Below are 14,304 nucleotides of genomic sequence, written 5' to 3'. Positions count from 1 at the left end.
CTGCCATTCTGTCAAAAGTAAAAAATGTTAATAGAAATAAACTCAAAATGCAATGAAAATGGCATTTCTGTATCACTGATTCTCTGTCCAGACAGAAACCGAACCCAAATCTCCTTTAAAGCTTCTGGGTTTGTACTGAGCCGTTAAGTGGGATGGCAGTTATCACGGCGGACAGCAACGTTTGTGGAGTATCGTTATTTGCACATTAAAATGATTAAGGTTTATTTTTACCTCAGTGAATTACAGCGGGGCTGTGGAAAATGGAGTCGGTCTACAGATGTAGACATCACTTAGAGCTTCCTTGGCAGAGGTTCAGCGAACTGAGCCTTTTGGTATACGCCTAGAATAGAAGAGCTTCGGGGGAAAATTGATTTTGTGTTTTCTCGTTTAATCCTTTCATTGCAATGAAGAATGAAAACATGACTGACTTCATTATATTTTCTGGAGACTTTCATATTAGGTGATGGGGATGTGTCTATTTTAGTTTATATGCTAACCACGCCCTGGTAATGGGTGCTAACTGTCACCAGGCTGATAGCAGTGCTATGACTACTCAGATGAAGTCCCTTGGTGGGAATCTTAGACCCCTGATTCCCTCTTGTGCTAGGCGCCTTCATTTCTCTGCCCTACCAACACCCCTTGTCGGACCTGGAACACTCCCTTGCATTTTCCTTGTACATAAATATTATATATATATATATTCTGTGTTATGGTAGGTTCATTATTATAACAGAGGTGGTATAGGAACCAGGCCCGCTCTGCTGAGATCCCACTTCTTTTTGCCCTGGCTAATTATGTGTAGTTGTGGGGCAATTTAAACTGCATTAGCTAAGGTCCTTCCATCCCAGAGCTCCTTGTATAAGCTAGAACATATTCAAAGGGATTACCGGTGTTCACATAGTCCTATTCTCTACTTTAGTTTTGTGTGCAGCACTTGGGAAAGCCTGGAGTAGCATTTTCTCTTGGAAAGCAGTAGATAAGTCTTTCTACTTAACTTTATCAATCCCTTGAAGGCTGGTAAAATTATTACTACCTTACTAATGGCCCATCTATCCTATAGTAAGTCACTTGTTGCAGCAAGGAGTTCACTTGGTGCCTGCAACCGTGAAACTCTTTGGTGTTTGCACCCCAGGCTTTGTGGTTGTTAAGAGCCCTTTTCTGTAATCAGATGGCCACATTCATCCATGAATAGTAAGAAAGGATTTAAGCACAGTAATTTCCCTATGGGTTTGCATTTGATATTAGCTTAAGGGTCTTGACAGCTCCAATTTGCACCATATTCTATATTTTATCATTAATAAAAAGCCACCGCAAGTTGGGCGTCTTTGTAACTGGAGAAGCCAGCAGCAGGACAGTGACAGAGTCCCTTTATACTATGCAGACGGGGATGTTATGTTTTGTCTATGAAGCATACTTTAGTGCCATGAGATTAAGTACTGGCTGGAGCTTTTGTCATCTTCTCTGGAAGTGCGGTCTGTCTGCGAGTGTTTGCGTCTGCTGCACAAAAAAAAGAAGCTCTTTGTAACATGTGCCAAGCGCGCTACAAAGACATCCTCGAACAAACAGTTCATTTATTCTGTCTCTCTGGCCAGGTTAGCTGCTTCCTGACTGAAAAGTATCGGAATAAAGCAGAACCCTAACACGGGAGGAATGTTAATTATTTTCCAATGTTTTCTTTTAGATTCTTTTATAATTTGAGTGGACTTGTAAAATGCAACTTGTTTTTTTCACTAATGATGAAAATACAAATAATGGTTTCACACCTTTTTTTCGTGTACTTACGTGCCTAACAAGCAATGACGTGAACTTTAAAAAGATGTTTGCCAGAAGGCCCTTTACCATAAAACGAAACTCACCATTGTTGAATAAATGCTGATAGTGGACTTTAGTTTTTTTTTCCTTTATTTCCAGCCTGCTTGCTTTTTTTTTTTTTCTTTTTTCTATAGTGTTCAATTCTGTACCATAAAAGTAACTCTCAGACACTTGCAGTATTCCCCCAGCCCATTTTAACCGCCCAGCACTTATCAGTAACCACCCGGCTCTTATTAATTGCTTAGGGTGACTTCGGCACCACTCTCCATAGTATTGTACAGTATGGCTATGTACACACGTAAGATGATTGTTGTCCGATTATCACTTCAGGACTAGTATCGGATGAGAATCTGACGTGTGTACAGTGGCAGTCCAACGTTGTTCATGGATCTGTCCTGGCGGATCCACAAATGATGAACGTGAAAGATCCTTTGCAACAACAAAAGTCTTACGTGTGTACGTAGCCTAAGCCGGGGGGGTGGGGGATGAAGAGCCTTCAGTTGTACCCATGATGGTCTTGGTTCAGAGGGAGTGAAAGCAATAATGATCGGCAAGTTTTATTAGGGGACAATGCTGGAGAGGAGGCTGATACTTTATACTAAATATATGCTATAGCTTTTCTGGGGAGAAAATAGGCTTGCATATGAGTTGATTTGTCTTGGCCTGGTCAGTAGAGGGGACTGCAGTGAGGGGAGCGCAGACATGGTGAAAGTTTGTTTCTCAAGCAAGTTGCCATTTTTGCACATTAGAGCATGGTGGTTGAATTCTGCTTTCAATGCAGTAAACAGACTTTTTTAAGCCATGGTGTAGCTGAAAATAGGCTAGAGGAAATAAGCTCAGATCAGATATTAAAAAAAAAAAAAGATGAAAAACACAAAAACAGACATTTTGTACAGAAAGGCATCTGATACAACGTTCTCTAGCAAGCCGAATGTCATTTAGTTAGGATTCGCATCCACTTTCATATGGCAGTAGCATCACTGCAGTCTGTTATTTCTCAGTAATTTTGGCGCTGTGTGTTGGAATGGAGGTGTCCCCTCCCTTGGCATTGAGAGTGAGTAAAGCTTTGTCATGATGAATTTTTTTTTTTTTTTTGATTGCTGAAAGGCTGATTTGTTTTATTGGGCACTTGCTCAGATCAGTTTTATGATTCAATTTGTGTGGGATGGTTACTTAGCAATGTCCTTTATGAGCGATGAATGCTATTGGCTTCTGCCGAGTTTTGACTATAAAAGATATCTTGTATATGACCTTCAGCAGGAATATCCATGAGATGTTTATATAATGAGTATATACCTTGTTTGATCTGCTTACAAAAAAATGGTAAAATATTTTTACTGAGCACATTAAAATTATGTTAAGGGGTTGTTCATACTGTCGGGTTTATCAAGTTGTACCACTCCAGCCAACAAACCCGCAACTGCCTCCAAAGCTTTGGTTATCATTAAAACAAATAGATGAGGGCTTCCTTCAGAATCCCAGAATCACCTTAACAGCAGCTCACCTTGCCCTTTTCTAACCATGCAGTGTCCTGCACGATGTCTTTGTAGAAAGGCTGTCATCTTGGTGCAGGCAAAGCCTCCAGCGAGGGGAACAAGAAGCAGTACAGTATTAACACCACCAAGTTTCCAGAGCCTGGCAGTTAAAGGCTACAGTGCCTTAGGTCTCACAGTGCAGTTGTAAGAGCTCTTTTGCACATGGCCACTTACACAACAAAGTTCAATGCTATTTTCTAGAGAAATTTAGGATAAAATACATTTGACATTTCTATATGCTGCATAAAATACATCAAATCTAAACTTTTTGAGTTCAGGTCATGTTAAGAGATACTGAAAAAGGTAACATTTTGCCTCGAGGCAGAAATCTTACTACCCTGATGAGATACTCGTATTAAAGCCCATCTGCAGTTCTTCTTATTGGTGGAAATTATTTTTTCCAGTATTGTTGATTTATTACTTTTTTTTCCCAGCCTACCTTCTCTTTTTTTTCTACAGTGTACACTGGTACATGCATGTGCAGCCAAGTGTACAGCTTTGCCACAATTCTGAGCCATGGAATTAACTCAGACATTTGCAGTATTCTCCCCAGACCCTTTTAGCTGGGTGCACCACCCAGCACTTTTCAGTAGCCAACCGTCTGTCATCAGACAACACTCTGTGCAATATTGTACTGAGAGCCATGGGTAATGAACATCCCCCAGGTGTTGTGGCCATGATAGCTGGGAGAAGTGGCAACAGTATGGATTAACTAGTTTTTTGCTGGAGAGGAGGCAATCATTGCAGCAAAAGATGCTTTTTTGTTGATTTGATAGGCAATTTATAGTGGAAATAAACTAAATAAAAGTAATTACAAGCAGACAGGCTGTATTGCAGAAGAGGCATGCTATGGTTTTTCCAGCTAATGTAAAAACTATAATCGACCAATCAAACACTGCATCAACTTCCCTTAACAAATCAGAAATCTCCCTTAAAACACCTAAATTTTCTTTGGATAACACCACACAACCGCCCGGCTGATCTGCTAAGTCTCCTATATGGATGAAATATGCGCCATCAATGTCAAGGTCAATAATGAGAGTTTGTAGGACTACAACACGACCTATATGTAAAATACAATGAACAATAACAACGTCTTCATCCTCATTAGTGAGATCCTCATTAATTTCAGCTTGACATCCTGTTTGTTTTGCAATCACTGGAAATACATGGCATGTTTTGTCTCTGCGTATTTGAGACAAGTGGCTATTGTAACAGCCACCTGCCTTGAGTTATCTTTTTTTTTTTTTCTATATCCATTTATGCATGAACAGGAAATTAAATCATTCCAATGTAAAACAAAATTGTTTCCTGCTTCTGTGTTTTCACTTTCTCCTTGTATTTTTTTTTTCATGTTTTCAAGTGCACTAGTAGGGTTAAAATACTTAATTGGAGACAAGCTGCATCAGCCTTTGTAATTCTGGCCACATGGCATAGGCAGGTGGTCATGTGATTTCTGCTAAAGGTGAGGATTGGTGTAAAGAGCGCCTCCTATGCTGAAACCACCTGACCAAAATGCTTTTAGTTACTAGGTCAGCACTGGAGCCAGGAGCAGCATTTTCTCTAAGAAGAGTAAATAGCTCAACTTTTGTAATATGCAACCAAGTTGACAAGCATGAATACTAAACTCTGTTAATATTAGGTGTTTTTTTTTTAAAACAATACTTGAAATCAAGCAAGTGTAAAAATTGGCAACTCATCTATTTTCCCTTTTTTTCCAGAGCTGTACAATGGTTAATGGTGGAATGATCCTTCCTCTGCTCATAATGGTAGCCTTTTCATCTCCTAGTATGGAAGGTAAGTTCCCTAATCAACTTTATTGATGAGTAATTGGCAAGCTCACACAGTTTAAAGAACGATCTAATGCATTTGGGTCAGTTTTCTTTTAGCTTTTAATTATGTGTTGTTAAGTGAAAGTTTATTTTAGCGACATTGGTCCCGATTGATTAAAATTCTAAGTCTTGAGAAGATAGACTGTCATGGGAGAATGTGGGTTATCCAACAAACTTGTAATGAATCTAATAAATGTTTTGAAAAATTTTGTCAAATAATAGCAATGACTTTTGGGAAATCCATTCCAGATTTGCTGAATCACCCAGGTTTACTTATAATGGCCTATCTTCTCTTGGAAAGCTTTAATAAATCACATCCATTGTGTCAATATTTGCCGGGCAATACTTTTATGATATGAGCCATTTTAAGCAACCTTTTAGCCATTTGATATGAGCCATTTTAAGCCATTTTCTAAACCTTCCCTTCCCAACAGCATATACTCCCTTTTACTTGTGGTGCAAATGCATCGTTACAACAGAAAGGGAAAAAGACAGCCCAAACTTCTTGAAGTTCCTGAAGGGCTTATTGGTTTCTTCCCCGCCCTATCTAACAATTCCAAACCAATGCATGGTCGTTGATATGCAAAGGTGCTAATTGTAGGTGCTGGGGAGGGGTAAGGGGCACGCACCTATTGAACGTTTTTGCTTTACCATGCATGGGGATAACGCAGGTTAAATTTAAAGTCCCGATTACTGGAAAAGAAATCTGCTATCTGTGTGGATTCTGCTACCACCCATTATTACAAACCAATGATCTGCAGATTTTATAAACTGTAAAAACACTTTTAATCTTTTTTTTGCTAGTTTTAGGCTTTCAGACTGTTTTTATTTGTCACATGATTTCCTTTCATTGCAGAATGAATCAGATTTTTTTTTTCTTTTTGGCAGCTCAACATTTCAGAAGTGATAAATATTTTGTTTGCACTTATTCGGCAACTAGTCTGAACAACTAAATACTTCTCACACCCTTGTAATATTACTGCTCATCTTTAAGTTGTGTAAAATCTTTAAAGCATACTTGTTGTGTTACAGCAGGAGGAATCCTTGTTGCAGACTAAAACAAAAGTTTGCTTTTTTAGAAGTTAGCCCTATATATAAATGCTTAAAAAGAACTAATCTTTTACCTAGCAGAAATAAAAACAGGAAAAAGCACAGTTCCACATAAAATGTATGTCTTATTCCCAGGGTAAAATTACATTCCTCAAGCTAAGCAATGTGTCAAGTTATGTAAATTGTTCTTCCTGGTGCAAAACAACAAGTTCTGTGTAAAGAATTGTTGGTGTCAGAGTCTACACTAAGCTATGCTCCCCCTGTATAACAACTTTGGTTGGTCCAAAACTTGTCATGTGGAGGTGGCTCACACACTCCATTATACCTGTCTGGAAGTACCAGGTATTTTTCTTCCCAGCACTGATCAACCGAAAAACTGGCTCAAAAACATATGGAGAAAATAATTCAATGTAAAGTATTTTTTTGGGATGTTATTCGGTTGGTCATCTTTCAGGGCAGCAGATCTCTTTTTAAGCCCTACCAAGACACCTCCTTGGTCCAGATGTTTTTCTTTTTTAGGCGTTTCTTCCCTTTTGATTTTTGTTGCATTTGTTTTTGTTTTTTGCCTTCCTGCAGCTAACCTCGGTAGAACAAAGTTATTTTATCTCATAGAAAGGCTTGAATAATAAACCATGATTATGGTTGTAAATTTTATAAGAGCAAAGCTTTGTCTTTGCTTTTTACATATTTGAAATTCCAGGTTGTAAAGTGTTTGAATGTAGTGCACGACGTTGTGGAGGATGATGGTATTTTATAAATACATCTCGGTAATAAGGCAAAGAATATGCAGTGAGCTAGAGAGAGATCCTAGCCGCCCTCCCCTGAGGCTAGTCATGCATCTTTCTCTCTCCCCCATGGTATTGTTGTGACTGGGCTGAGCTAGGCTGGGAAAACATAAGGGTGATTTAAACAGATGTGCATACTTTATGTGGAGGGAATGGACTTGCATTAGTTACAAGCAAGCTAAACCCAAAACTAGACATGGCAAAATTCTTCAAGCAGTAATGTTAGTGTAAAGTGTTACCCTTAAAATTGAATTTTACAAATTCAAGAATCCATTGGGCCTGATTTATTAAAACTTTCCAAGACTGGATAAGATGGACTATAATGGGTGAACCTGGGTGATCCAGAAAACCTAGAAAGGATCTGGTTCAGGATTGAAAATCCTTGCCAACCACTTGCAAATGCTTTTAAGAAATGTATTCCAGGTTTGGTGCATCACCAAAGTTAACCCTTGATGGTCTATCTTCTCCATTCTTGGAGAGCTTTAATAAATTAGGCTCATTGTGTTGGTATGCAGCTGTCTGACCTCTACTGCCTTTTAATTTCCTGTTAACAAGTTGTGGTCAAATTTTTGCTTACCACTTACTTCCCGTGGCCCACTTTTACTAGTAAGTATTGTCTCCTCATCTAGACATGGTTTATGTTAAAGCTTATGTTAAACTGATTAGCATTTTTAATGAAAGGAATGAAGGCAAATGCCTAGTCGTTGAATTTAGGTTCTTTGGTATACTTTGTCCTGACTAACTCTGCATACTTTTGAATTATTTTGTTTTAACCCGACAACTTCTTTCCATAGATGAGGAACTGAAGGTGAACTCCCGCCAGTACAAATGTGTGTGCGAGGGGATATCATGTGGCAACGGAGACCGCTGTTACGGGCAGCAATGTTTCTCCTCACTCAGCATAAATGATGGCGTCATGGTCTATCAGAAAGGCTGCTTCCAAGTCTATGAACAAGGCAGGATGACATGCAAGACCCCTCCATCTCCAGACCAGGCCGTGGAATGCTGCCAGAGTGATCTCTGCAATATGAACATCACAGCCTACCTGCCAAGTATGTCGATGGCTGCCTAATAGCATTATGTTTGTTGTATTGTTTTTTTTTTTTTTTACAGTATAAAATATCTTCTTTGATTTTTATCACACACAAACCTTTTTTTTTTTTTATATATTATTGTCCACAGAAAATGATTTTAAATGCCTCAAATTTAAAAAAAAAAATAGGTTTAAGAAAGGGGGCTGTAGCTTTATTAGTGCCTTTTCCCAACCAGCTCCTCAGTATCCACCCAAAAACAGCTGGGTAGTTACCGAAAAGTGCCGGGTGGTGCACCCAGCTAAAAGTTGCTGGGGAGAACACTGTTAAGAATATGAATATTTATATATACATACACATCGTTTTCCTTTTTGAAAACTACAGTACATTTTAACCATGGATTTTCTCAAATCTTTCACTCTTAAATTTTAAAGAAACATTTCTGTAGGTCTAGCAGAGTGAGATTGAGGAGCAAAACCATTTGTTTTCACCACCTGTTCTCCACATTTTCTACCCTAAATCTGCATGATCAAGCATTGGTTTATTTTAAACTTGGTCATATAACTGCCTACCCTTTTTGTTGGTGACCTTACAGTACAATGAACTAACTGTGCATGTGTTTCCAGGTCAGATATGTATGGGAAACCAGGAGTATTCCAAATCCAAGGTTACTGATTCTAAAGATCCCTGGTTTGCTTAACGGTTACAATCTTTACTATGTTATCATTTATTTTCCTTACCGCCCACCATTTTTTAAAAATATTCTCTCCTTCTATTCAGCAATTTTTTACAGATTTTGCAACATTGCATGTTGGCCTTCCCACTATATAATGTTTAACCCGGAGCTGGCAGGCAATCTATATCACTAGAGTCTGTTATGACTTCAGTATATTTCTGTTAGTGGGAATGATTATAGCTATTTGCATCGTTCTCCTCTAAAATGTTTTCATAATCTACTGTCTCAATTGACAGCACGGGAGGTAACACACATATGTAATCTACTCCTAGGAATACAGACTTTCTGCTAATATTAAACTGTAAAACTGTTGGGGGTTCAGCGCTTAGAATGCATGTTGCTAAACTGAAAATATACTCAAGTGTCTCCTAGATGTCTTTAGGTAAAGATTACTTATTGACTTTTGTCACTCCTAGCCTTTTGCAATTTTAGTGGGGCTGAATTTGATGGATTGGTAATTGTGGCATTTGCCGGAAAGGATGAAGCTTCTTGTTGGAACAGTAAAGAGCAACTAAAACCAAACAAGGAAAATCCTCAAAGCAATCATGTTGATTTTAAGTATTTTTTTTTTTTTTTTTTTAAATCCATTGTGTATCTGTGCTTGGCTAATACCGTGTGGCCGTCCACACAGCCAGGTCCTCCCATGTCTTTTGGTTTCTTTCTAATAGATTCTATTTTGTGCAACTGCAAGCCCTGTGCATCCTCATGTAGACACATGGTTTCTACTGTAATGCAGGGATTGGCAAGGTCCGGTAATTCAAGTTTACTCGTATCTCATCAACCCTAAAATTCTGCATGCAAAGTGAAAAAAAGAAAAAGCAGTCGGGGGGTGTGGAGTTAAATATATTATAATCTTGCAAAACCAAAGTGAGGATGACTTTTTCCTCATTTCTGTGATATCTTGGAGAATGTCGACCTGCCTGATCTGCAGTGTCTTCTTGGGAGATTTAGGTTGCTCTACAGGAGGTCCTTAAATATAGAAATTTGGGAAAGGTGAGTATAATATCTATTTTCCAGCATGGTTTAATTTTTTCCTTCTATGTAATTTTAATGATGGGGGTTACATTGAATTAGCGGACCTTGCCTTGAAGTGCACGTCTGCTTTAAATATTTAAACATGCAGTAAAAAAACAATGACCTTATCGTCTGGATAATTGCAGCAGCTGAGCAGAGAGGTGAAGTTACCTTCTCTGTTGAAGGGCATGCACCCTTCGTCTGTAGATGTCTGATGTATTAGCACTTTGTTTTCAGTTTCATAGATTTTTGCAACGTGAGATTTTTACACATCCTTTCTCTTTTATCATCTCTAGGGACGTCTTTGCCTGGTGAGTCGTTAAATTACAGTGTGGAGACTCTGGCTATATTCGTCCTGGCCCCCGTCATTGTGTTAATAGTTCTTTCTGTCGTGGCCCTTCTGGTCTTCCGAAAAATCCAGCAGCGCCACATGGAGAGGCTGAGTACTCGAGATGCAGAGTATGGCACCATAGACGGACTGATTGCATCAAATGTTGGGGACAGCACTCTTGCAGTAAGCTATGTTACAAAATTGATTCTAAGGGTATATTTGCAGGGTATGCAATTCCTATAAATGCAGACTTTTAGGTTTTCCTTGGTGATTTTAGCTGCAGCCTCCATGCATTACATTTCATACTGCATGGGCATTTTAAATGCAGCATGTTCCATCTCCACCTATCACACACAAATGTAGCATGTTTGCAACAGAGGTGTGTGTGTGTGTGTGTATCTATATATGTATATGTGTAATATATATATCAATGCACACATGCAGGATATTCAGCATTTATTAGTGACAAGCATAGGCACAAGTTGGAGATTTCTAGGCTACATTTGCCTCTTGTGTAGCATTGTATTCCTTAGCTGTCGTACAAGTTCCAAAATATATTTTCACACACAGTTTGCCTTTCCTCATGGTCTATTGAACTGTAAGCTCATTAAAGTAGGTGTTGGCTGCACTCACTGTGCATAAACCCTCGGACAGACATTTACTAGTTTGCTGAAACCTACTTATGAACGCAGGACTTATTAAACAATGAAGCAACACTTTCATTTGCATGAATCTGAGCCTCTCGCCCGCATATAAAGATATTTATATTATCTTGCACAAAAAACATTAGCGTGCAGTAACCTATAATATAAAAGGCAGCCCTGTGCTGTTCTTCTCCACCCAGATTACTGAAAATGTTACTTTCAGGCCAATGTGACAACTATGTAGCAGTGATTTGTCACCGTTAAGTTGATACATTTCGTATTCTGTCTATGGTTGCATATTGGCATCTGCAGGATCCTTGTTCTTTTACATGTAAAGGTAGGAAGGTAGGTGTTTTAAGGTTCTTTACTATGGGATAGTGGAGCAGGTGGGTTTCATGATTTAGTTGGCTGACAAAAGGTCTTATTTTTTACACGCAGAGTCTTTATTTGGATTTGGGTCTATATCCATAAGTGCAGGTTCATCGCTTTTTCACTATAATGTTATTGGATATACTTTGTGTCTAACCTGACACCCCAGACTCGCTGTTGGCACTTATGTTTAGCAGATTTCCTCCTAAAAATTCAAATTTTGTAAAAAAAAAAATAAAAAAAAAAAATATATATATATTTCTGTATTCTTTGCTTCATGTATTGTTTAACTTCCTATCTTTATGATTGCTTAAAACCAGTAATAGTGTAGTAGTAGATTTCTTCTGTTTGCCAATATTGCAGATAAAGAATGCAAAGTGCTGCCATCTAGTGGTAGATTTTGCTTCCTGAAAATTGAAGTTCAGTAAACACAAAGCAGAAATCATTCAATATTATCTGAATTGCAAGTCATTTGCAGACTTTATAAAAACTTTCCAGATGTTAAATGAAATGCGATGTTGACTTGTTTTGTATAGTGCAAGCTTTGCGACCTAATGAATTACAGATCAGGAACAAGCATGTAAGATGGTGGAATAAGGGTTTTTGGTATTTGCTGGGTGCAAAGCTAGTGTAGGCTAGTGACTTGATAGTGAAAGTAATATGGCGGTAACAGATAAAAAGTCTCCACTTTAATAGATGACTAGCACTTTTTAAAATGGTTGCAGGGCACATCTTCCTTTGCAATTTGCATGTGTATAGGTTTGCAATTTGTTTTCTCTTAATATTCTAAATCTGCACTTCATGTGTTTTTAATGAATTTTCCTCCTTATAGATGTGTCCGAACCCCTTTTCCAATATAACGTATGATTATACGTTTCGTTTGCCTGCTTTTACAGCGCCATTGGTTTATTTGGCTGAAAATGTGCAGAGGTTTTGTTTTCATTAAAACCTACTTTACTCACAACCTTGTATGTGACCCCGTGCATGTTTTTGTTTGTCTTCCTTAGGATCTGCTGGATCACTCATGTACATCTGGCAGTGGATCTGGGCTGCCCTTCCTTGTACAGAGAACAGTGGCTCGTCAGATCACCCTAGCAGAATGTGTTGGTCAGTATTCATTTTCATTGCTGTTATCTGTGAAGCTGGTTGACACAAATATTGAAAAATGTTGTCTTTTCGATCAGATCTTAAAACGATGCATTATATCTGACACGGGACACTTGCTGAATTCCTTTTTACCATTATAGTTTTTTTCTTGCGCACATTAGGATACATTATGGTTGCTTTACTTACTAAAAAAATTAAGCTGCTACCATAGCAAACTAAATGATTTTCCCAGAAACATTTTTTGTAGAAAATGAGATAAAGCTCTGCTGAGTTCAACCATATAATCGTGCAAGGAAAAATCCTTCTTTGCATGTGATTGGTTATTCTTAGCAAAGTGAACTATCCCCACATTCACCAAGCTAAATGAATTATACCTTGCAAGGGGATAATTTAACCTGGTAAGTGAACAGAGTTTACCACTTTAGTAAGTCAGCCCCAATGACTGTAATGCCTTAAAGATGAACTTCAGGAAACAAAATCTGTATATAGTAGATATGCAAATGTAAATTGAGTTTTACTGTGAAAATAATTTAATGCAGCTGAATTTCTGACCAGCCATCCTGTGGAGCAGCACAATATGTCTTGAACCTCCATTACAGCTTGGTTTGTGACCCACACTTGCCTTGCTTCTTGTACAATGAAGTTGCAGCAGCACTCTGATGATGGGATTTCCTGGAGTTGTAGTATATATAGTTTTGGGGTTGGGCCTTTTTCTTTCCATTTTTATTCCTTAAGATGGCTAGTTCTTGCTACAAATGCTTTCACCAAATGAAATTACATCATCAGTGATGGGGGGGGGGGGGGGGAAGTCAGCAAAGGGTCAAGAACAATTTGTAGGCCCACTTATTCAGTTGTCCATGTAGAAAACACTGTTGGGGTTGTTGGAGTAATGTTACAGTGTTTGAGCTTTCCAACTGTGGTCGGTAATTGAGCTCCACCTGTCAAGTCATACAAAGCAATTGAGAGTAAAAGGCAGACTACATATCTCCTGATCTGGTAAAAATTTAAGGAAACTGGGCACCAGTAGTACATAAGTGTTCTCCACAGCCCCTTTTTGCCGGGCGCACCACCCAGCATCTTTTGGTAACCACCCGGCTGTTTTTGGGTGGTTACTCATGAGTTGGGTCACAATACAGGGGATACCACCCACCTACAATTTCTTACCACCCAGCTTAAACAAATTTCTGGGTTGAACACTGTAACAGTAAGGACATCACTAAGAGCAAATCATTTTTCCCATGTGTCCCAGTCCTGAGCAATTTCCAGGTCATTGTAACAATGGGAAGGGCACCCTAAATCCAAGAGATCTCCTAGTTCAGCTGCACAGTCTGGTTCATTTGCCTCTGCACAAAATTGCTACCATTAATGCAGTGTTCTCCTCAGCCCCTTTTAGCTGGGTGCACCACCCAGCACTTTTTAGTAACCAAGTGGCTGTTTTTGGGTGGTTACGAATAAGTTGGGTCAAAATACAAAAGCTGCCACCCGCCTACAATTTCTTCCTACCGTGCTTTAAAAAAATTTTTGGGTCAAACACTGTATAGCTTTGTTAATTTCATGTGTGATTACCACTCAAACAAAAACCTTCTTTGGTGGCTTCTAATGGTATTGCATACTACAATCTTGTATATTTGGGAGCATGTTTTTCCAATAACAAACCCTGTATTATCTATTTTCTCTTCGGTTTCGGACATTGTCCGATTGTGTGCTTTCATTGTGCTTGGCCATCCTGTGCTGCTGACCTTGGGCTTCAAACACCCCTCCCCAATGTATACCTGGAGCCTAAAATACTTTAGGCTATAACCCACCAGTTCATGCCCAGTTATTTAGAGCATAAAAACTGATATGACAGCTGGTAACACCATAGATTTCCCATATCTTAACATTAGACTGCTGGCAAGCATTTATACCCCTAAAGTTGACCTAGAAGTTTAAGCTGCCATGATTACAAAGGCTGCATTATGTTGCCTTAAGGAAGGAAGGACACCCCTGGGGAGGGGAAGCTAATACAAAAGGTCTTGTGTTTTCAGGTTTGTCATTTGCTGTGTACCTGTGAGGGTT

At 38.8% G+C, this 14,304-nt stretch overlaps 1 protein-coding gene across 1 annotated transcript in view; it reads left to right on the top strand.

Moving 5' to 3' along the window:
• ACVR1 (activin A receptor type 1) overlaps positions 1 to 14,304 on the top strand; it is a 50,878-nt gene that overhangs the window by 24,785 nt on the left and 11,789 nt on the right. The window contains exons 2-5 of the mRNA XM_072418177.1: positions 5,069 to 5,144; positions 7,809 to 8,066; positions 10,092 to 10,309; positions 12,147 to 12,246. Coding sequence (XP_072274278.1) covers positions 5,078 to 5,144; positions 7,809 to 8,066; positions 10,092 to 10,309; positions 12,147 to 12,246 — 643 coding nt within the window. The 5' untranslated portion in view covers positions 5,069 to 5,077. The remainder of the gene's footprint in view (positions 1 to 5,068; positions 5,145 to 7,808; positions 8,067 to 10,091; positions 10,310 to 12,146; positions 12,247 to 14,304) is intronic.

The sequence above is a fragment of the Pyxicephalus adspersus genome, chromosome 7 (assembly GCF_032062135.1).
Source record: "Pyxicephalus adspersus chromosome 7, UCB_Pads_2.0, whole genome shotgun sequence".
Classification (NCBI taxonomy): Eukaryota; Metazoa; Chordata; class Amphibia; order Anura; family Pyxicephalidae; genus Pyxicephalus; species Pyxicephalus adspersus.
This window is presented reverse-complemented; position numbering and strand designations above follow the sequence as displayed.